The 20,549-nt window shown below is 37.6% G+C and overlaps 3 protein-coding genes and 1 long non-coding RNA gene across 4 annotated transcripts; 3 read left to right on the top strand and 1 right to left on the bottom strand.

Annotated features, from left to right (window-relative positions):
* Window positions 1–3,128: 3,128 nt before the first annotated feature.
* LOC148295880 (uncharacterized) lies at window positions 3,129–3,521 on the top strand. The gene is made up of 3 exons (XR_015834407.1): window positions 3,129–3,163; window positions 3,247–3,399; window positions 3,493–3,521. It is a non-coding gene; the product is annotated as an uncharacterized LOC148295880 (long non-coding RNA).
* Window positions 3,522–3,659: 138 nt separating this feature from the next.
* LOC148295879 (uncharacterized) lies at window positions 3,660–6,032 on the top strand. Its single transcript, XM_088251162.1, has 6 exons — window positions 3,660–3,915; window positions 4,027–4,697; window positions 4,782–4,866; window positions 4,938–5,033; window positions 5,132–5,538; window positions 5,634–6,032. Exons 1-6 carry the CDS (start codon window positions 3,706–3,708, stop codon window positions 5,776–5,778), a joined length of 1,614 nt encoding a protein of 537 aa, XP_088107288.1. The 5' UTR covers window positions 3,660–3,705; the 3' UTR covers window positions 5,779–6,032.
* Window positions 6,033–8,929: 2,897 nt separating this feature from the next.
* Window positions 8,930–9,655, top strand: LOC148295878 (uncharacterized). Its single transcript, XM_088250626.1, has one exon. It carries the CDS (start codon window positions 8,930–8,932, stop codon window positions 9,653–9,655), a length of 726 nt encoding a protein of 241 aa, XP_088106752.1.
* A 6,384-nt stretch (window positions 9,656–16,039) lies between these two features.
* LOC148295877 (protein FAR1-RELATED SEQUENCE 5-like) lies at window positions 16,040–18,277 on the bottom strand. The gene is made up of 2 exons (XM_088251059.1): window positions 16,262–18,277; window positions 16,040–16,178 (listed from the first exon to the last, which is right to left on the bottom strand). Exons 1-2 carry the CDS (start codon window positions 18,022–18,024, stop codon window positions 16,085–16,087), a joined length of 1,857 nt encoding a protein of 618 aa, XP_088107185.1. The 5' UTR covers window positions 18,025–18,277; the 3' UTR covers window positions 16,040–16,084.
* Between the last annotated feature and the right edge of the window lie 2,272 nt (window positions 18,278–20,549).

Genomic DNA, 20,549 nt, shown 5'->3' with positions numbered 1-20,549 from the left:
CCATGTTTGACCGCTCTTGGCTCAGCAGATGAATCGCAATGGTTAGGTAGAGGAGCAGTCCTCTTAGTTTAATCCTCATTCCTTCACTGGTGTAGACGACTCAAACTTCGGGGAGGAATGTCAGCAACCCTTTGTTTCTTGGCAGGTGAACCAGCTCAGGAATGAGCTTATTACAGGGCAGATTGCAATCTTTGAGTTGGTTAGTGGGAGACTTAAGCACACATGATCTCCTTGGCTGAGACTATCAAATAATTTGGCGTTGCATACATGAAACGGCTTAGATTCGCAAAACACATGATCGCCCGTTAGACGTCTGGAGTATGTTGGCTTGGGGCACACTCCATGGCGCATAACACCTTCCTGAAGAACTTTGACAACGGGAATGTAAAGCCCAAAAAGAAGTAGAAGGGTCGAAATGTGAAAATTCTGGCATCTAGATCATTTGAATCTACGCAAGGCGCATCGTCAGTCGAAGACGTTGCTAGCTTAACATGCACGTCATTAGGTATGACAGAAGCATAGGTGGGACTGATCGGTGCATATTTACATATCATTTTGTACCCTTCTAACTTATGATTTGGTTATGTTTTTGAGTTAAACTTGTGCTTTTAATAAGTTTTGTGTTTATTTCAGTGTAATAAGCTTGAGACTCACTAATTGCATTTTGGAGACAAATTAGTTCAAAACGGTGTCTGCAGATCAGTCAACTTCACGGATTAGACTGTACTTACTCAAGAAGAACCAGATAATGAGCCATATATCATTGGAAAGATACGGAAGTCTTGTTTCTGTAGAATTTTACGGTTCATGATTCCGAGTCTTCTAGAGAAAGTTATACATGTTTTGGCAACTTAAGGTCAAATTCGGCAGCATCTGCGTTACTGGGCCAAAAATCACATTTGAAGGCCTTCCGGATTTTTCCTTGAGTTGGGCTGCATATGCTTGGAAAGATAATTCAAAGGGCCGATTCTATAGTGAGTGGAAACTTATAAGTGTTAAGTTATAAGGGGTTCACTTTATAGCCATCAGATCAATCTAAGGGCTAGGGAGAATTGAGATAAAGTTTTGCAATCGGGTAGGTGAGGAACCCAAACCCGAATTTAATATCCAGCATTGAAGTTGGTTCGAAAAATTAAAAAAAGAGGCAAGTTCGAAGTTTGAACAGAAAAAACCCATCGCTCTAAAACCCATAGCTCTGAGAAACCGCTAAGCTCTGAGAAAAGGTTGAAGGCAACTATTAATGACGGTTGAAGGCAACGGTAAACGATGGTTGAAGGCAACGGTTGAACGCAACTCCTTTCTCTAAACCCTTAAAAAGTATTTATTTTGAGTGGAAGGGGCAAAGGCGTGGATTCCGAAACAGTGAAGAGGCGAAGCAGTGGAAGGGGAAGGAGAGAATCCGTAGTCGTTGGAAGTGATAGGTTCCATTTGTGTTGCAAAGCCGCACAAAGACCCCGCACAGACACCTTGCGATTGTTCAATAACCAGCATTTGGTGAGTAATTTATGGAATTTGTGTTTAGGGTTAGAGTAAAGGTTTTCCCCAATTTGTACCATCAATGTTGTTGGATTTGGCATCTCTTCCTTGTGCTTCACTTGCATGTTAATTTTTGCTTGTGTATATGTTAAAAAATGAATGAAAATCAAGTCAATAACATATCAATAACATATCAATAATGATATGAATAAGATAATGGTGTTGAATTGGAGGAGACCCTCAAGTCAATAACATGTTAATAACATGTCAATAACATATCTCTGGCGCTAGAATATATATATTTTTTGAAATAAATATTATTTCCCTTGTTGCTAAATTTGCCTGTGAAAAATGAGAAGATATAATAATAAAGTCATGAATAAAAGTGCAAAGCATTTGAAATGAAGGTTGATCCATGACCATAGTGGCTGACTGAAGAAAAAGCTAGAAAGAAAGAAGGATGTGGCAATGGCTTAGCAAGCAGATAGCAGAGCAGATGCTTTGCTTTGCTTCCTTCCACTATCTTTCTTATTTATTTATTTATTTTGTGTTGTGTATGAGATGACAATAATTGTCATGTGTGTGAAGTGCAGAACTTGCCTAGATTGCACTCACACTCACTCATGCATCAACCATTGATTGGAGTTTGTATCCAAAAATAAAACACATGCTATTGGTTGTAATTCACAGAATCATTGCATTAACAGGTATTTGCACAAAATTTGTCATATTGCTTTGATGATGTTAAAGGCTGTGATCAGTAATCCCTATGCGCATGTACTTCATAAAATTTGTAATGTGCCTGGTTGACTAGTTATGTAAATACTAAATACCAATATGATTGTGCAAATACGTGGTGGTAGTATATGTGTTAAGGTTATTTCATCTTGTATTTTAGGAAATGGGATCCAACGTGTAGCTGGTATGGCCAGAGTCAGAGGCATATGCGTCACGGGTGAACAACTGCTCACATGCAAATTCAACCCTAGCTGCAATTCGAGCGAAGTTGAGTGCGGAACAATTAGAACAATTCAAGACATCATGCTTTGGCCATCTTCTGAATATAGACAAGATTCAGTTTAGCGGGCAGATTGTGCATGGAGTTGTGTTGCGTCGAGTGGCGGGGCAGGGTGTGAAAGACTTGGATGGACTTAGTTTCTTAATAGGGTGCGACGTTGCTCAGTTTACTCGTCAGGATTTCTGTTTGATCTCGGGGCTTCGTTTTGGGGAAGTGCCTGAAGTTTCCAGTGGAGAAAGTGCTGAAATTAGACTTCAGAAAAGATATTTTATAGACGAAGGAATTACATGTAATGCTTTAGAAGAAGCATTTATGAGGTGCAATGAGAGAGATGACGTCTACAAGCTAGCTCTTGTTTACTTTGCTGAGTTAGTGGTTTTGGGAAGGGACAAGCATTTGAACATCAATGTAAATTACCTGACCCTTGTAGAGGACTTGGATGCGTTCAACAGGTATCCGTGGGGTTCGGTGTCGTTTGACAAAACCCAAGACAGTCTATTTTCTGCACCAACAAAGTATACGAAAAGCTTTGAAAATGAAGAGGGAAGAGAGAAGGGGAAAAGTAAGGTAACGGGAACAAGTCGGAAAAATGAGAAGGGCAAGAAGCATAAGCATGGTGAAGTGCAAAGGGGTAGGTGGAGTTTTAAAGGTTTCACGTATGCTTTCCAGGTACATGGTAATAATGTTCATGTCAGTTATGCTTTGTGAACTTTAAGACTTAAATAATGACTTTTGTCCTGTGAATTGTGTAGATTTGGGTATATGAATTAATTCCTAGAATGGTGGACCTGAATTACTGCAAGGTTGTTGATCCAACAGCTGTCCCGCGTATTTTGCGATGGAGAACGACTACGTCTATGCCCGAGATGAGGAAGTTGAACAATTATTTTTTCCAGAGCAAAGAGGTTTGGTTTGCAGCCCTTGAAACTGTTTATAAGATTCAATGAAATTATAAAGTAGAATGATTGAATATGAATATTGTCTGTATTCTGAAACAGTCAGTTCAGTTGCGGGCGCTACATCCGAGTGAAGAAGAAATGAGACAATCATATTGGAGTTGGCCACAGGATCGCCCTGCTGTTGTCTCGGCAGAGTCAAATCCTTCTTCATGTGCTGATCTTGATGAGTTGAACAAGCTGGTAAGCTTGTTGAGGTCTGAGTTGTTTCAAGTAAAGCGGGAAAATGACGTCCTTGAGTTAAAGGTCATACGGATGGAAAAACTTTTGGACCACTGTTTAGGTCCTCAGTTTGAGCAGGAAGTAAGGAGGGACCTAGCTTTACTGAAAGAGAGGACGAATCGTTGTGCCATCTCACATCTATTTAAGGGATCTGATGAAATGGATGACAGTGAATGGGATGAAGGGCCAAGTAACAGATATGAGGGAGAGGAAAAGGATGAGGAGGGGATTGAAGGGGGTGAAGTGCAAAGATAACCAAGTGAGGTAGAGGAAGCGCAAAGGAAAAGAAGAGAGGGAGAGCAAGTGAAAATAAAAAGCAACAAGGGAGAGGAAGCGCAAAGAAAGAGCAGTGAGGGAGAGGAAGTGAAAAGAAAAAGCAATGAGGGAGAGGAACTGCAAAGAAAGAGCAGTGAGGGAGAGGAAAGAAAGAGCAGTGAGGGAGATGAAGTGAAAAGAAAAAGCAATGAGGGAGAGGAACTGCAAAGAAAAAGCAGTGAGGGAGAGGAAGTGAAAAGAAAAAACAGTGAGGGAGAGGAACTGCAAAGAAAAAGCAGTGACGGAGGGGAACTGCAAAGAAAAAGCAGTGATGGAGAGGATCCGCAAAGAAAAAGAAGGGAGGGCAAGGAAGTGAAAAGAAAAAAAAGTGAGGAAAAGGAAGTGCAAATAAAGGAACGTGAGGAAGCGGATGATGAAGTTGTTTTGGTTTGTGATGACATTGGCGAGAGCACGGCGGGGACAACTGTTGAGTTTACTCTCGGGGATATTGATTTGGATCAACCTACAGCTGTGCTATCTGAGTTGAACGTTTGGTTGAATGATAAAGGTAAAGCTGTGGAACAAGGGGTCCAATTACGAAAGAGAAAGAGGATTATTCCTATGTGGAAGATCATTGAAGCTAGTGAATTGGTGAAAAAAACTGTGCCAGAGACAACCCGACTTCTGATGTTAGACCCAATGAAGGCGATTCCGCATGATGATATGGTGAAATTGCTGAAACTTTGTTGGGAATGGCGCCATAACCCAAAGTAAGTCTCTTATTTTTTGAGATAGAAGGCATTAGTGTATATATTTTTAAATTGTTGTGATCTAAAACTTTGTTATATTCACAGTTTAGTGATGCAATTTGGCCACGTGGAAGCTGAGATTGAATTCTTCGCTTCCCTCGTAAAAGCTGACGGTTGGCTGACAGGAGATGTAAGTTTAATTGATTATGCATTTGTTTTAATGTACATAGATTATGAGATTGACCAGAAAAACATGTGCAGCACATTGATTTGGGGTTGTATCTCATCCGGAAGCGACAACAAGATTTGGAGGTTGTAGAAATATCGAACTGGACAACGACCGATGTATTTTTCATGGTATGTCATAGGGCTTGACCAAGTGCAGTTAATAATTACAAATTATCCATACTTGCTTTGTGGAGGTGTTTAACCATTGATTGTTTTCTATTTCACAGAATCACATCCATACTTGCTTTGCGGATAATAAAAGAAAGAAAGAGCAGGCTGGGTGGAAAATTAGAAACAGTTTAGTGAACGTTGTAAATGGCAAGGTTCCGGCGTGTGGGGTGGATTGGCAGAACGTGTATAAGGTGTATGCCCCTTGTATGTTGACGAAGCATAAGCATTGGGTGGCTCTAATGATTGATCTGGTTAAGTGTGAAATCGCAGTGTACGATTCAATGGTTTCACTTATTCCAGATGAGATGTTAAAGGAAGAACTCGCCCCGCTTTCAATTACGATTCCAAATCTTCTCAACTCCATCGACTTTTATGAAGAAGGTGTTTACGCAAACAACTGCAGCAGAGATTGGTGGTGTCCATGGCCAATAGAACGTGTGGATGTTCCACAACAATCTAATCAGTGAGCACAACTTTTTCTTTAATTTTATTACTTAAAATTGTCAATTACGTTACAATGTCATTACTTGAATTGATCGAGTTCTTGATTTGCTTCAGAGGCGATTGTGGCATGTTCGTGTTGAAGTACATTGAGCTTTTGAGCGCTGAGATTTCGTTAGCTACTTGCACCACGCAGAACATGCCCTTTTTCCGGTTGAAGTTGGCTGCAGAGATATTACGGGGAGATGCTTACATGCCATGATAGTGGTTGAAATGGGTTCAGGTACGTGATGATTAAATTGGTTTTGGAAATCTCCAATTTGAAAGTCATGTAAATACACAATACAGATCCACGGCTCCTTTTCGAATTCTACCTCTGCTCCTCAATTCTTCTTCGTCTTTCTCAATCTTAGTGTATTTTTGTACATAATTTTAAGTTTAAGTTATTGGACAACAATTAGAACCAAAATATTATTATAGCGGATGCATGCTTTCATTTTGATTAGTGTGATACTACGCTACGTTTATTCTCATATTGGGCTAAATGTATATGGTAGCTGGATGCAGAGCATAGACAGAAAAATGAAGAATCTGAAATGGAGATGCAGAGGCTTAGTGAGGAGAAAAGTAAATGGATCTGTAAATCTAGTGCACGTGGGCAAATGTAAATGGATAGGCATATGCGTTTTTGAAGTTAGGCACATGCCATTCCCATACATAGAATGTGCATCTGGAGTGTAAAGTTTTTTTGGATTTAATGAAACAAACATCTCTGTAATATTGCCCTAACTCCTTCACGACATTTACATAACCTTAACCAAACTGCATTGAATTGGGATTGGAAGACTGCATATGTGAACAATGACTGATGGCTTTTTAAAGTGTATTACATTATTGCAAAGTAATATGTCATTATTTATCCAAGCCACCATTCCAAATATCAGATCCCAATCTTTAAGCCGTTCACCATGCCTTAACTTAATCGCAATGGGTTGCGTGTGTATTGATTGTAATTCTGTAAGGGAAATAGGCAGCTATGCCCTCGCCTCCAATGTTTTATTCAACCATGCCCTCTTTATAGAAACACATGCGATATACATGCAGTAAACCTTCAGTAAACATTCAGTAAACCGTCAATAAACCTCAATAAAACTTCAATAAACATTTCCCATCTGCAATGCTATAAAAACTTCCTATTGGTTCCGTACCGCCCATCGGGTTTGAATCCCTCTTTCCTTTATAATCGGTTAATAAATTCGTTGATTTTCTTTATTTTATTGGTCTTGGGCAGCTCAGTAGCATAAAAGTAATGTATATTGGTGCATCTATATTGCTTGTCTATTGCGTCTATATTACTTGTCTATTGCGTGCATAGCGTACATTTATTGCGTGTGTATTGATTGTTTATTGCTTACGAAGGAAATAAACAACAATACACAGGCAACAGACAAGCAATATACACGCAATACACATGCAATCTATACGCAATAGACATGCAATATACATCAGTCCCTAATTTCACCATCCATAAGGGAGTCGTATCGATTAGGAAATTCTACTGAATAGTTGTTCTTTCTACTAATAAACAATCAATAAACCTTCAATAAACATTCAATATCGGACACTAACATGCGAAATACATGCAGTAAACAATCAATAAACCTTCATTAGACATCCAATATCCGATAAATAACATGCGATACAGATGCAGTAAACAATCAATAAACCTTCAATAAACATCCAATATCCGATAAATAACATGCGATACACATGCAGTACACAATCAATAAACCTTCAATAAACATCCAATATCCGATAAATAACATGCGATACACATTCAGTAAACAATCAATAAACCTTCAATATACATCCAATATCCGAGCAATAACATGCGATATACATACAGTAAACAATCAATAAACCTTCAATATACATCCAATATCCGAGCAATAACATGCGATATACATACAGTAAACAATCAATAAACCTTCAATAAACATCCAATATCCGCGTTATAACATGCGATATACATGCAGTAAACAATCAATAAACCTTTAGTATACGCCAATAAACAATCTACCTATTTCAAGAACAATAATTTAAACTCAATGCCAATCCACCTATTTCAAGAACAAATATTACAAAATGGGTTTGAAAACTCATTGGTGGTGCGTGCAACATGTCTTTCTGGGGAGAACTTTTACAATCCTTGAAACTGTGCACTTAATTGGTCATTAAAAGAACAAATAATATTAAAATTGATAACAGTAATAAAACTAATACCAAGTCCTTAATGGACTTCAGCATATTCAGCACCGTAGCATCATACGTGTCATCTGGCTGTTCTGCTTGAGCGGAAGTTACATCAACCCATTCAAATCCATTGCAACTGGTGGCTCCCTAATTGCAGGCATCATATATGCAAAATAATTGTGTCAGAGTTAGACCAAGGTTTTTTTCACCCACATACATATTCTGGAAATGAAAACTTACATAGGAGGTTATGCACTTCCAAAATGGCTTCCCTCGATTTTTTTCTGATTTTGAAACCCGAAGCACCATTGCAGCTCCACAGTACGGACACCTCTTTGTTTGAGCAGGAGATGAAGACGAAGAAATGTTGAATCTTCTCACTTGTACCTTTTCTCACTCAAATCTTCTCACTGAAACCTCTTCGGACTCATACCTTCTCACTCAGATCTTCTCACTCAAACCTCTTCGGACTCAGAGCTCTCTCATCTCTGCCCAAATGCGATTATATCCTCTTTTCTGTCTGTGGGTGGATTGGGCATGCTTTCGACACATGTACCGTCAGATATGGGGCACCGTTTACCCCATAAATCAATATAATATTTAACTACCAAAACCCAATATGAAAATTGAGGGAAAACTGCCCTAAACCCTATATTATTTTCATTATATTTCATTAAACCAACTAGTTGGATAAACATCCATCACATTTTAATAACATTACTACTATATTTCGGTGTGGGAAAATGAAAAGTTATGTGATGGGACGTTCTGTGACTAGTCAGTAATCCGTCACATTTGTTTCATTGACATAAAAATGGCGGGAAAATCCTAAAAATGGCTATGCATATAGGTTCTTAATTTACTTTTTGACTGTCTGACTTTGCATTTCGATGACATTTTCCTTCTCTTCTGTTTTTCTCTAGTTTTAGGGTGTTGGTTCAGTTTCTTTAAAAAGGGTCAACTGAGAAAAACCTCAAGTGGAAACACATTTTCCAAACGGTACAACAAACACACCCTATAACAGAACCAAAACCCCATCTATTCTCATTTCTCCCCTCTTCCACTCCTCAAATCGTTCCATTCCAAAAAAATAGAAACACATGAATTCCAAATATTTCACTACAGTCGGAGGAAAGAGAAGGAAGCATATCCATTTGGAGATGCCCCAAGCCTTCATCCCGGAGTTGGCTTGGTTTAAAGTGATGTTATATGTGGCAACCCAATCTTCGGAAGATCTCTTCCGTATGGCATCTGTGTGCCCATTATTCCGGACGTTGGCAAACACTCCACAAGTGTGGAACACCATTTCAATGGCTAAGTACCCAGACCATCCTAGCTGGTACCATGCTAATCCTGCGGTCCAGCTTTTCTTGCAACAATGCAGAGCTTGCGAGAACCCTGAGTCGATATTTAGAGAGGCGTTCGAAGTATTTTTCATGCATGGTAACGTGGAAGCGTTGTATGGGATGCGCATCGCAGCCACGGCAGGCCATATGGAAGCGGCATATATAGTTGGACTTCTTGGCACGTCTGGAATTGGTCAGTCAAAAGAGGATGCATTAGAATTTTTGTGTTCTTTGAATCAACGTAACAACATTGATATGAAAGGAACCAGGGATGCTTTGAGACGAAGATTAAGCCGAGTTTGGAATGTTGCAAGACATATCGTAGATATGTTTTACTATGGGAAGATTAAGTTCAATCATTGCAGTGCTTGTAACAACAACGAATGGTGTTTTGTTATTGAAGGCTGGCCTACTGAAGCAAAGATAAATCCTTCGTTCTGGACTTGTTGCAATCGATGCAAATGGCACCGTGAGAGTGTTTTTTGGTTCAAGGTAATGCGTGTGTATGTTGTGCCAGGGAATCCATACCCTTATAATTAGTTGTAGTATGTGTTTAAGGTTTTTATGCTTTCTGGACTTGCTTCTCTTCAGTTCTACGTTGGCTGGCTGCGTTGGCCAAATGTTGGGTTTTAATGTATTTTGTCTGGTGTTTGTGCAGTCATAAACCGTTTTATATATAAATCTACGTATATATATTTGTATACTTGAATGCTTACTGACATCAGAGATGGGTAATATGACATTTTACTGACATAGATATTTTGCCCAACTACAATCTTAATATTTGGTAAACGAAAATGCGTGCATGGAGTGAGCTGTCTGTTCACCAGTGCTTGGAAAAGACATTTTCCCACTTATCATATCCTAAACTAATTTTTTTCTGATGCCATACAATGGTTGACATGTATTTTTTTCATTTACTTTTTCAAAACATCCCTTAACCCTAATAAAAATTAGAAGTTAAGAAATTGAAGAAGAGAGAAACTAATTAGCACCTGAAATGGTCTTTTCGCATAACAAAAGTACAAAAAAAAAAATTTAGGGTCAATAAAATTAATAAATATAGAAGGTAAAAAGTCATATAATAATAATTTAGGGTAAAGAACAATATCATAATAATTTAGCGTCACCACGAAACGGGGAATTCAGTAAGAAAGATGAAGCCTCAATGAATTCGTAGCAATTTTCGGAAGTGTTTTTTTTATTATCATTTTTGTGTTTTTAGTTATGAATTTTGTAAGGCAAAACAATAAAATAAGAATTTAGGGTAAAAAGCAAGAATGTTTGGTTGCAACTGACGTACACTTGTGTAAGTGGTGAAAGGTATGCACTGAGATCGCGCCATGTGTCAACTTGCGATTATTTGGGGTTTTTTAGTGCAAACAACTTGAACAAATTGTAATAAATAGTCGGAAAATCGTAAAAATGCCCCGAAAATTACTCCGGCCTCCTTGTGACGTTATAAAACTAGAGGAACCTATAAAGCATCCATTTCGCAATGAAAAAATCCAAATTGTTTCAGAGAACTGACTTTCCTCTTAACCCTAAGTATATATGTTTGTTCACTTTAACAAGTATATTTCCTTAATATTCGTTATATAATTTGTAATAAGACAAGAAATAGTTTCCTTTCAAATATAAGGATGTAACATAATCTGTTTTTGTTTTGTTATAATAATGTACATATATAATAATTGCACACTGCTTTGAAGCCATCATTGCAACTGCGCCTAGAGCTTTGAACACGTCAGAGGTATTCAATAAGTAGTCCATATGCAACTGCGTCTAGAGTTATGAACCGTCACAGGTATTCAATAAGTAGTCCATCGGGAATCAGTACAAAATATCCATCATGTCCAATCACATAAAATAATGCCATACTTTTTTGAAAAACCTCACACCACTCAAGCAATTTAAAAATATTAGTGAATATTTGTCCTAGTCTATATAAGTGATTATATATTCACTCTGCATTTTTTTCACAGTATATGTTAACTTTGAGGGATTTCACAAACATATAATATAAAGGAAGAAAACAATAGTAGGAGATGAACCAGTACAAAAAAACAATAACATAACCTTGTCACAAACGCGCTCACAAATGCTTTTCCATAAACCTTGCCCTAACATATAATAAATAAAGGCAACATTGCATATGATGCAACCATGTCCAAATCTGATACGTGATCACACAAAAATGGACATGGCAGCAACATATGACTGAAGTAGATGGCCACGTTGCATCACGTGTTCTCATCATTAAAGACATCAAAATATGAAGGTTGAAATCTTCCATAATAGTAAGCATCAAAATAGGTTTGAAGCAGAGTTGAACGAAAATTCCAATTCCACTTATTTGCCTCTGCTCAAACACGATAACCAAAATGGTTACTTCCCTTGGTGAGTATATTTGTTAACGTCGGAAAAGGTAATAGATGACCAATCAAACCCGGGTACGACGAGTTTTGCATAGGACCGGAAGTAGTCGAATCCAGCTTGCATCACACGCTTCTTTGACTCCACTGCATTAGATGAGTTCTTGTATTTTTGAACAGCTACACTCCGAAGTCGTTTGTGTCTACGCTTCATGCGCTGCAACTTCGCCCTATCCAGATTGGCCTGCCTTTTGTCATCTTCAATTTGGCCTTCAACAAATTCCAAACGTGCCCTTGCCCTTTGGATTTCATCACCAAGTTGAAGATGCCTCTCCTTCCAGAATCCAAGAACCCTTTCAGACTCAAAACTTCCAACAAAATGGTCATTCTGTCTAGGAATGTGACACTGCTTGTCTGGTGACTCACTTGCGTGTCGAAGGCGGTCTTTGTTTGGAGGGGTGTTTATTATGCTGACATCAAACTTGGTTAGTAAATCCATTCTATGGAGGGAGAGAGTTTCAGTCGATGGAGAGAGATTCGGTGGAGGAGTCAGTTTTTCGTGGAGGGAGAGTTTCTATGAAGGATGTGATAGTAATACCAATAAAAAGGTTCCCGCCAAAAAATATTTGGTTGACAATGTATAAATTAATTTTTTGTCTGATACAATCTAAGTTTAATCCTAACCACTGTGGTTGGGTTCACTAACTAGATGTCACTTCCATTGAGTTTCTTTCAACCACTGACAGTGGTGTAATGAGGTTGACATGCTTGAAAAGCAAAACCTGACACCTCTTTTTAAAAATTGGAATAAAGTACATATGTTGACTACACGCAAGCTTTAGTATGTTGGTCTATAAAGCTATGTCCCCTTCCTCAAACGAAATTGCATATGCAATCCTCATCCTCTAAAAACAAATAGGATTATTCAAGCATGTCATCCTCTTCAGGCGCCAACAACACAGTCGAATATGAAAAATTGGAGTTGCAGGCTCCATTTCCACGTTGTACTCGCCGACCCCTTCCATTTTCAACATCATTTGGGAGTGAGGGGGACTCCGATGATCCATTAGAGGCAATACATGCAGTCAGTAGCAAGCTAGATTATAATTCCAGACTGATCAATTCGTGGCACGAGAAATGTGTTGAAGACGAGGCCATTCTGGCTGATCTTAACATTAGAGTTAACAAAGCGTTCTCCCAAAAGAACAAGTACTTGAAGTTGAGTCATACAAGGAAGTTGAAAGCAGAGGAGTTGGATACAGTAATGAATGATGAAATTAAAGGTTGTTTGATGAACCATATGCGCTGCGAAGAGCACCATAGTGAACTGGAGATGGCATTCAACGAAGGATTCGAAAATTTCCGAGCATTTGCGGCAACTACTCATACAAGTTATAATTGGGACTATGTATCCCCTGATGCTGTGAGAGAGATACTAGACGATGGTGGTGACATGAGTGAGCATAAGCACGTCAAAGCTGCTCGGAAGAAGCCGACCAATACGACTGACTAATTGCGGCTACGGCTGTTCAGTTGGTTGGGGTCATCGTGGTATTGCTAACAGGGACCAAATAATATGCTTTGCAATGTAAAACTATCTTATGGGACCATTATGTCAGTCGTCAGTAATTCGTCAATTTTGTATGAATGAATGAAATGTTTGGATGCAGTAAATTAAGCTATACAAATAATGGGTTATTCATGGACTTTTTTATGATGTTATACAATACTTGGAATGTAATTTGTTCTTTTTATTTTTCAAAACATCCCTTCACCCTAATAAAGGAAAAAAAATTAACAAATTGAAGAAGAGAGAAACTGATTAACACCAGAAATGGTCTATTCTCACTCAAAATAACAATAAAAATATTAATTTCGAGTAAATATAATTAACAAATGTACATGCTAAAAAGTAATATAATAATAATGTAGGGTAAATAATAATAAAATACTAATATAGCGTAACCATGAAACAGGGAATTCAGTAAGGAAGATGAAGTGTCAATGAGTTCGTATCAATTTTCGGAACATTTTTATCATTTTTGTGTATTTAGTTATGAATTTCATAAGAAAAAACAATAAAATAAGAATTTAGGGTAAAAACCAAGGATGTGGCCATGTGTATTGACGTACACTTGTGCAAGTGGTGAAAGGTGATGCGCTCAGATCGCGCCAGGTGTCATCTTGCGATTATTTTGGCTTTTTTTAGTGCAAAAATCTTGAAAAAAGTTAAATAAATTGTAGGAAAATTGGAAAAATGCCCCGAAAATTACTCCGGCCTCCTTGTGACGTTATACAACTGGGGGAAGCTAGAAATCATCAATTTCATAAAGAAAAAATTTGAATGCCTTTAGATAACTCACTTTCCTCTTAACCCTAGCTATATATGTTGTTAACTTTAACCTAGATAACCTACATCAACAAGCATCTCCCGTGAATGCTCGAAATTGTCTTTTAAAATGAATAACCATGAAACGGGGAATTCAGTAAGGAAGATGAAGTGTCAATGAGTTCGTATCAATTTTCGGAACATTTTTATCATTTTTGTGTATTTAGTTATGAATTTCATAAGAAAAAACAATAAAATAAGAATTTAGGGTAAAAACCAAGGATGTGGCCATGTGTATTGATGTACACTTGTGCAAGTGGTGAAAGGTGATGCGCTCAGATCGCGCCAGGTGTCATCTTGCGATTATTTTGGCTTTTTTTAGTGCAAAAATCTTGAAAAAAGTTAAATAAATAGTAGGAAAATTGGAAAAATGCCCTGAAAATTACTCCGGCCTCCTTGTGACGTTATACAACTAGGGGAAGCTAGAAATCATCAATTTCATAAAGAAAAAATTTGAATGCCTTTAGATAACTCACTTTCCTTTTAACCCTAGCTATATATTTTGCAACAACCAACATCACAAGTATATTTCCCTAATATTAATTATCTAAGTTTTAATAATACAATAATTAGTTTCCTTTCATATAAAAGGCTGTAAACGTATCTGTTTTGTTATAATAATCCACATATATAATAATTGGACAATGCTCTAAAGCCATCATGGGTGCGTGCATCTAGATCTTTGAACACGTCAACGCTATTCAATAAGTTGTCAATATGGCTCCGTCTTGGGTTCGTAGTAAATATCTCTATCATGTCAAATCACATCGTTCGATGGCCTGACACCAGTCAAGCAATTTTGAAATAGTACTGAATATTTGTCCTAGTCTATATGAGTGATTAGAACTTCACACAATATTTTATTTTTCACAGTATATGTTGCTTTGAGGGATTCCCTAAACATATAATATAAAGAAAGATAGAAAAAGTGTGACATGAAACAGTACAAACAACAACATATAACTGGGACAAATTAGAAGTATATTTCCTTAATGTTCATTATCTAATTTATAATAACACAAGTATTACTTTCATTTGCTTCATATATAATTATTGGGACTATGTATTGCAATTCCTTGTGTCTAAAATTGTATTTTGCAAAAACTGAAATATTATTCAATAAGTTGTCAATATCACCACGCGTTGGGAATCAGTAAAGTCGCATTATCATGTCCCTTCACATTAAACAGATGGCGTACTTTTTTGAAAAAATTGACACGTCAGTCATAAGTAACACTCTCCTTATTCACTTTACATGCCAATGTGCTATACATTCTTTGGTGAATGATTTATGGGTTATTTATATAACAAAATATTACAAATATTGCTGAATATTTATTTCGTCTATATGAGTGGGGACACGAGTGACCATAAGCACGTGCAAGCTGCTCGGAAAAAGCTGACCCATACGACCGAGTGAATATGGCTACCATTGTTCAGTTGGTTGGGGTGATCGTGATATTGCTAAGAGGGAGCACATAAAATGCTTTGCAATGTAATTTTCTTGTGTGTGCGAAATTACGAGTAGTTGAAATGTTGGTGTACACTTTAATATTCTCCAAGCATTCGAAATGTGATTAGCTGCAATGTACTTATCATGCATAGAAGATGTTGTATTGTAGTTTGTATTTTACACGCTGATTTCTAATCATTGTGTTCCAACATAGTGCAAATTTCAAGTATCCTTCAGGTACGAATGTTTACAAAATCGTGCACCAATATTGCTTCATAGTCAAGGTCAGATCTTAATAACCAGTCAAGCACTAGAACATAACATTAGGAAAAATTGGTTGCTGCGGTAAATGATTAGTGTTGCTAGAAATGATTCGTGCTGGAAATCATTACTGCTGATGGAAACAACAGCTCCCTGCTGGAAATACTACATTACCCTGTGATATAATCAATGAATCTGTGTCACTCGTTCATAATTCAGCATAAACTACCCATTGTACATGGTAAAAGTCATTGCTTCTTCACAAAACTCAAAATTTGATACTTTATCAAATGTCTATGAAAATTTCCAAATAGGGAGAAGACATGTAAAATTAACATGTGTCCAAATTTCATGCAAGAAGTAAACCAACCAAATTTCCATTTCAATTAGCAATGGACATGAACAAACAAATAAAATAAAAATGCATATAGAAAACTTAACCTGATCATTAGCCTTCATAACAACCGGCCTTTGTATAATACAAACATAAATCATTCGGTAGGTCCGTGCATCCTGTAAAATTCGTCGAATAATGGGTCACTGAGATCTATTGGAGTTGATTCCTCATTGTTTGACGGTGATGTCCTGCATAAACACCAAACACAAGCACATAAAAAATTTAACTATTCAAATTTTAGGTGTTATTATAAATAGTTTTAACATCTTACGGTGTGTTCAAATTTCTTGGGCATTGTCTTCTATCATGACCAATGTCTCCACACTCCCGACAGTGTCGAATCCCTCGCTTCATTGGCTTTTCCTTTGCTCCCGTTACTTGTTTCCACCTTCCTTTGCACCTTACTCTCTTAGGGTCTTTCATATATTGTGTTTGAGAGCTAGACCCTCCAACTTCGTTATTACTTGGTCCATCCTTCAACAACTTCAACTTCACCCGCAAACTTTTTAGAGTCTCTGACACTAGCTCACATCCTTCTTCACACATTAATGCATCCTCAACCACATCTGAAGCAAGTCGGGACATTGTACTCCGCTTTATTAAAAGACCAGGATCTGCAGAGTCTTTAATTTCGTTGCCATTTGCATCTGACACCAATCCAGCTTTCGCAGTTTTCTTCCACCTTTTCAAAATATATTTATCGGGCATATATTCAATCTGGTCCCTTCTAAACAATGCTAGGATGTGCTTGCAAATAATCCCAACAAATTCAAATTTTTTGCAGCTACACGATGCGTGGTCAGAATCTTTGACATATACGACTTCTGCCACTCTTGTTTGCCAATTTTTCCTTTTGCTCACATTAAAGACAACTTTTGAAGCATCCTCTGTTTTGAGCTCTAGGAAACATGCTGTACTTTGTATTAGTTCTTTCTCAAACTTTTGAAACATTGCCCTTGTGTACAAGGTAGCCATTTGTTTGTTCATTGGCATTGGTAGAATACATTGAGCCACTTCAAATGCATCTACGTGATCAGCAGCTAACTCTTTTTGACGTTGATGGGAAAGTGCCCTCTCAAATCGTATTATGAAATCCATCAACGAATTTCTCCTTGATATGTATTGCTTGAAGAAAGCATGAGAACCTTCCGCTCTTTGGCTGCTTGACATTCCAGCGGCAAAAAAGTCTCGTGCGTAGGCTGGAACCCAAGATTCCCTTAAATCAAACATTGAACTTAGCCATTGATGGTCAGTCAAACCAGCCTTTGTAACCACAATATTCCACTTTGCATCAAACTCATCCTTATTGTCAGTATCCCATATGGCTTTCTGAAATTCACGCCAATACTCCTTATAAGCAGAATGTGGTAACTTAACATGGAACTTTGATGTGATGTGCCATATGCAAAGCCGATGAAATGTAGTCGGGAAGGCTATTGAAATCGCTCTGGTGATGGCCGCATCTTGATCTGTAATGATCGTTTTAGGTTTGCCACCTTGCATGGCTTTCTTAAACTCCTCAAACATCCAAATAAACGACTCAGTCGTTTCCTTGCTCAAAAATGTGCATGCTAAGACAATTGTTTGACCATGGTTATTAACTCCCAATATTGGTGCAAATGTCAAGTCGTATCGATTCGTGTTGAATGTGGTATCGAATACAACAACATCTCCATACAACCGGTATGCCCGTCTAGAAGTTGCATCTGCCCAAAAACATCGACTAAACCTGTCTTCGCCATCTCCCTCAATCTTGAAATAAAAAGCCTCATTTTTTTTCTGTTCAGCCATAAAATACTCGGTCACTAGTTCAACATCGTGGTTCCTCAGCTTCCCATTCACACTACATTCAAGATTGTAAATATCCTTTTTGATAAAACCGATTTTATCCATTCCTCCGGATTGCACCTCGAAAATACTTACCTTCTGATGAATGGGGATATTAACCGAACCCAACTGTTTTGTAAGTACTTTTGTAGAATCCGAAATACGACGGTGTGATCTCAATAAATGCACTCTTTCTGAGGCTGTCATCTTATGATTGTGTCCCTCTGCAAAAAGAGAGATGGCATACTTCTTGCTCCCATTTGTCTTCACAACCACAATCTTAGCTTTGCAATTGCATCTACTTATTCCCCGCTGTCTTTTTCTCTCCCGAGTTTCATCTTTCCTGTATGCACCTTGTTTGCAACAAACAAATTCTTTCCTCAGAATCTCTTTCTTATATGTCCCCCGAAAGCTGGAATGAAGTCGAATACCAAAGCCAGCCAAGAATGCATATTTGTTATAGAAATTATAAGCGAGGTCAAGCGAGTCGAACTTCATCCCAACCGCTGGTGTTTCCTCATTTCTTACTTCAGGAATGTAAACCATCCCATTAGCTGTTACACAATCATCAATCTCTGAGCCCCCAGATATTTTACCCACATATATTTTTGAACTACTTCTATATCACTGCATAACAAATATTAATTCATTAATCAATCATTACTGCATTACAACATATCAATGCATTCCACTTACACAAAACATTGCCCAAATTGACACAAAAAAGACGCATATCCTAGCTTGTTTGTAAGAGCCATTATTACACAAAATTTAATAATAGTTACGTCATCTCTTGTGCAATAATCTGGAAAAAATAACATTAGAACCAACATGTTCAACTAAGAACACAAATGTAATTCAAACCAGCAATTACAGAACTTCTCCCAATATCCTCTCCAAATGCTTACTCCTAATGCCATTAAGCCTAAGTTTAGGATCTTTTACCTACTTTTTATAATTTCCCACCCCCACAAAAAACAATCAACTAAATATATTGAATATTCATAAGGAAATGACGCATTATTGACAGAAAACTGACGCATTATTGACGGCAGAATAACACATTATTGACCACAGAAATGACGCATTATTGATGCCACAAATGACGAATTTCTCACCCTCACAAAAAACAAACCAAACCCAATAAAATCAATCCAGCAACAGTAAACTTACCTCTCAAACTCAAGCGGGAGCTCCGAAGTCAATCAGCTTAAGAGAATGTGGTGGACATTAGAGAAGACTCTTTGGTAGTGGAGACTCCATCTCTACCACAATCGAGGAACAAATGCTGCTGCGGCGTCTAGCTACAGAACCAGATATGCTACTTTGCTTTCATCTGGAATCTCGTGTGCTGAACGAAAAATAGAAGGGGTTTTCACTTCAGCCATAGAATCAAAACAGGGCAATAGCTAGATAAGAGCCATTAATCGTCATACCGAGGATGCCATAGATCGCAGGCCTCCCAAGGAGCTGATGACAATGGAGCGACTATAGGGTTTGGGAGCTTTGGATCTTTCTAATTCTGGGTTTACGTTACATTCAAAAACAGAGGATTGTGTTCTTGAATTTTTCAGAGAGGGAAATATCTTCAACTGAAGTTGGGTTTCCAACGGGTCAGATTTCAACCCGGTTCTACATGCACCCTCTTTTAAAAACTCACCGTTGGATGAAATTCAATGGCTCTAACATACCCCTAAAAAAAACCCCTTATAACTTTCCCCTCACTATAGAAGCTCCCAATTCAAAGAGCTTCAAGATCCATATTTTTCCAGAATTTTATGGATGGAGAAACAAGCCCAAAACGAGCCCAAAAGAAGACTGCAATGCATTGTCATGCTTGACATATGCATGAGGTGTTATTGATTGTGGGGAAGTTAGGTGAAGCATATTCAATTCCTATAATTGAGTGGAATTTTGCAGCAGCCAAATGAATTGAAAGATGTTGAAGTGGATGATGCAACACTAAGCTTAATGACAAGAAGAATTGTTTTCAAATGCAATTGTGTGTTAGGTTAAGTTGGTGAATTAAGTGTTGTATGTTAGGTGAAGTTAGTGTGTTTAGAAAATTCAATTATATAATTCAGATTTTCACTTCCCCTAGGCCTATAAATAGGGAAGTTCTCTAAGCTTGTAAACACACCCCAAGGGGGGGAGCTCTCAAACACTTCTCTAGAGCTCCCTTCCCTTCTCTCCCTCAAATTCTCTTAGTTTTGCTTTCTAGTTCTCAATTCTAGCTTTCTTTAATGTTTTCTTAGTTGTAATTTATTTTTCTTGTAATGTACATTCTTTCTTAAGTATTCAAGTTTAATTAGTTTCCAAGTTTCAATTATGGTTTTTGTTCTTATTCATTATGCTTATAAGTTAATATGCTAGTTTGAATGATTGATCACCATTTAGGCTTGCATGTTAGCTATCTTGGTTTGAATTAAGAGTAGACACCATGCTTTAATTCGAATTGAACTATGAATAGGAAGAGTATGTATGGACATTCGACAACAGGGATTAGATACATGCTTGGTTGTTTAAATTGTTCTTCTATGCTTAATGGGTTCCTAATGCTTAATTTTAGGTTAGACAACAAATGATCAAATTAGGGAATTAGGAACACAAGGTTATGACCACACACCATGGCTTAATCATACTTTAGCTAGAATTAATCCATTAATCTAATTGAACTTGGGAACTTATCTGCTTGAGTTAGTTATTTCTTTCTTCCTTGTTTTATTTATTTC

Source organism: Prunus avium, chromosome 3 (genome assembly GCF_965620075.1).
Source record: "Prunus avium chromosome 3, drPruAviu1.hap1.1, whole genome shotgun sequence".
NCBI classification, from domain to species: Eukaryota; Viridiplantae; Streptophyta; class Magnoliopsida; order Rosales; family Rosaceae; genus Prunus; species Prunus avium.
Note: the sequence above shows the minus strand (reverse complement) of the source record. Positions and strands in the feature narration are given on the sequence as shown.

What these genes read in the sequence shown, in the direction of transcription:
- LOC148295879 (XM_088251162.1), top strand. Translation starts at nt 3,706, where the DNA reads ATGGAAAAACTTTTGGACCACTGTTTAGGTCCTCAGTTTGAGCAGGAA. An exon ending in GAATGGCGCCATAACCCAAA is followed by an intron (nt 4,698 to 4,781) that starts GTAAGTCTCTTA and finishes TTATATTCACAG; the next exon opens with TTTAGTGATGCAATTTGGCC. An exon ending in CGACCGATGTATTTTTCATG is followed by an intron (nt 5,034 to 5,131) that starts GTATGTCATAGG and finishes TCTATTTCACAG; the next exon opens with AATCACATCCATACTTGCTT.
- LOC148295878 (XM_088250626.1), top strand. Translation starts at nt 8,930, where the DNA reads ATGCCCCAAGCCTTCATCCCGGAGTTGGCTTGGTTTAAAGTGATGTTA.
- LOC148295877 (XM_088251059.1), bottom strand. Translation starts at nt 18,024, where the DNA reads ATGACAGCCTCAGAAAGAGTGCATTTATTGAGATCACACCGTCGTATT. An exon ending in CCAAGAAATTTGAACACACC is followed by an intron (nt 16,179 to 16,261) that starts GTAAGATGTTAA and finishes GTGTTTATGCAG; the next exon opens with GACATCACCGTCAAACAATG.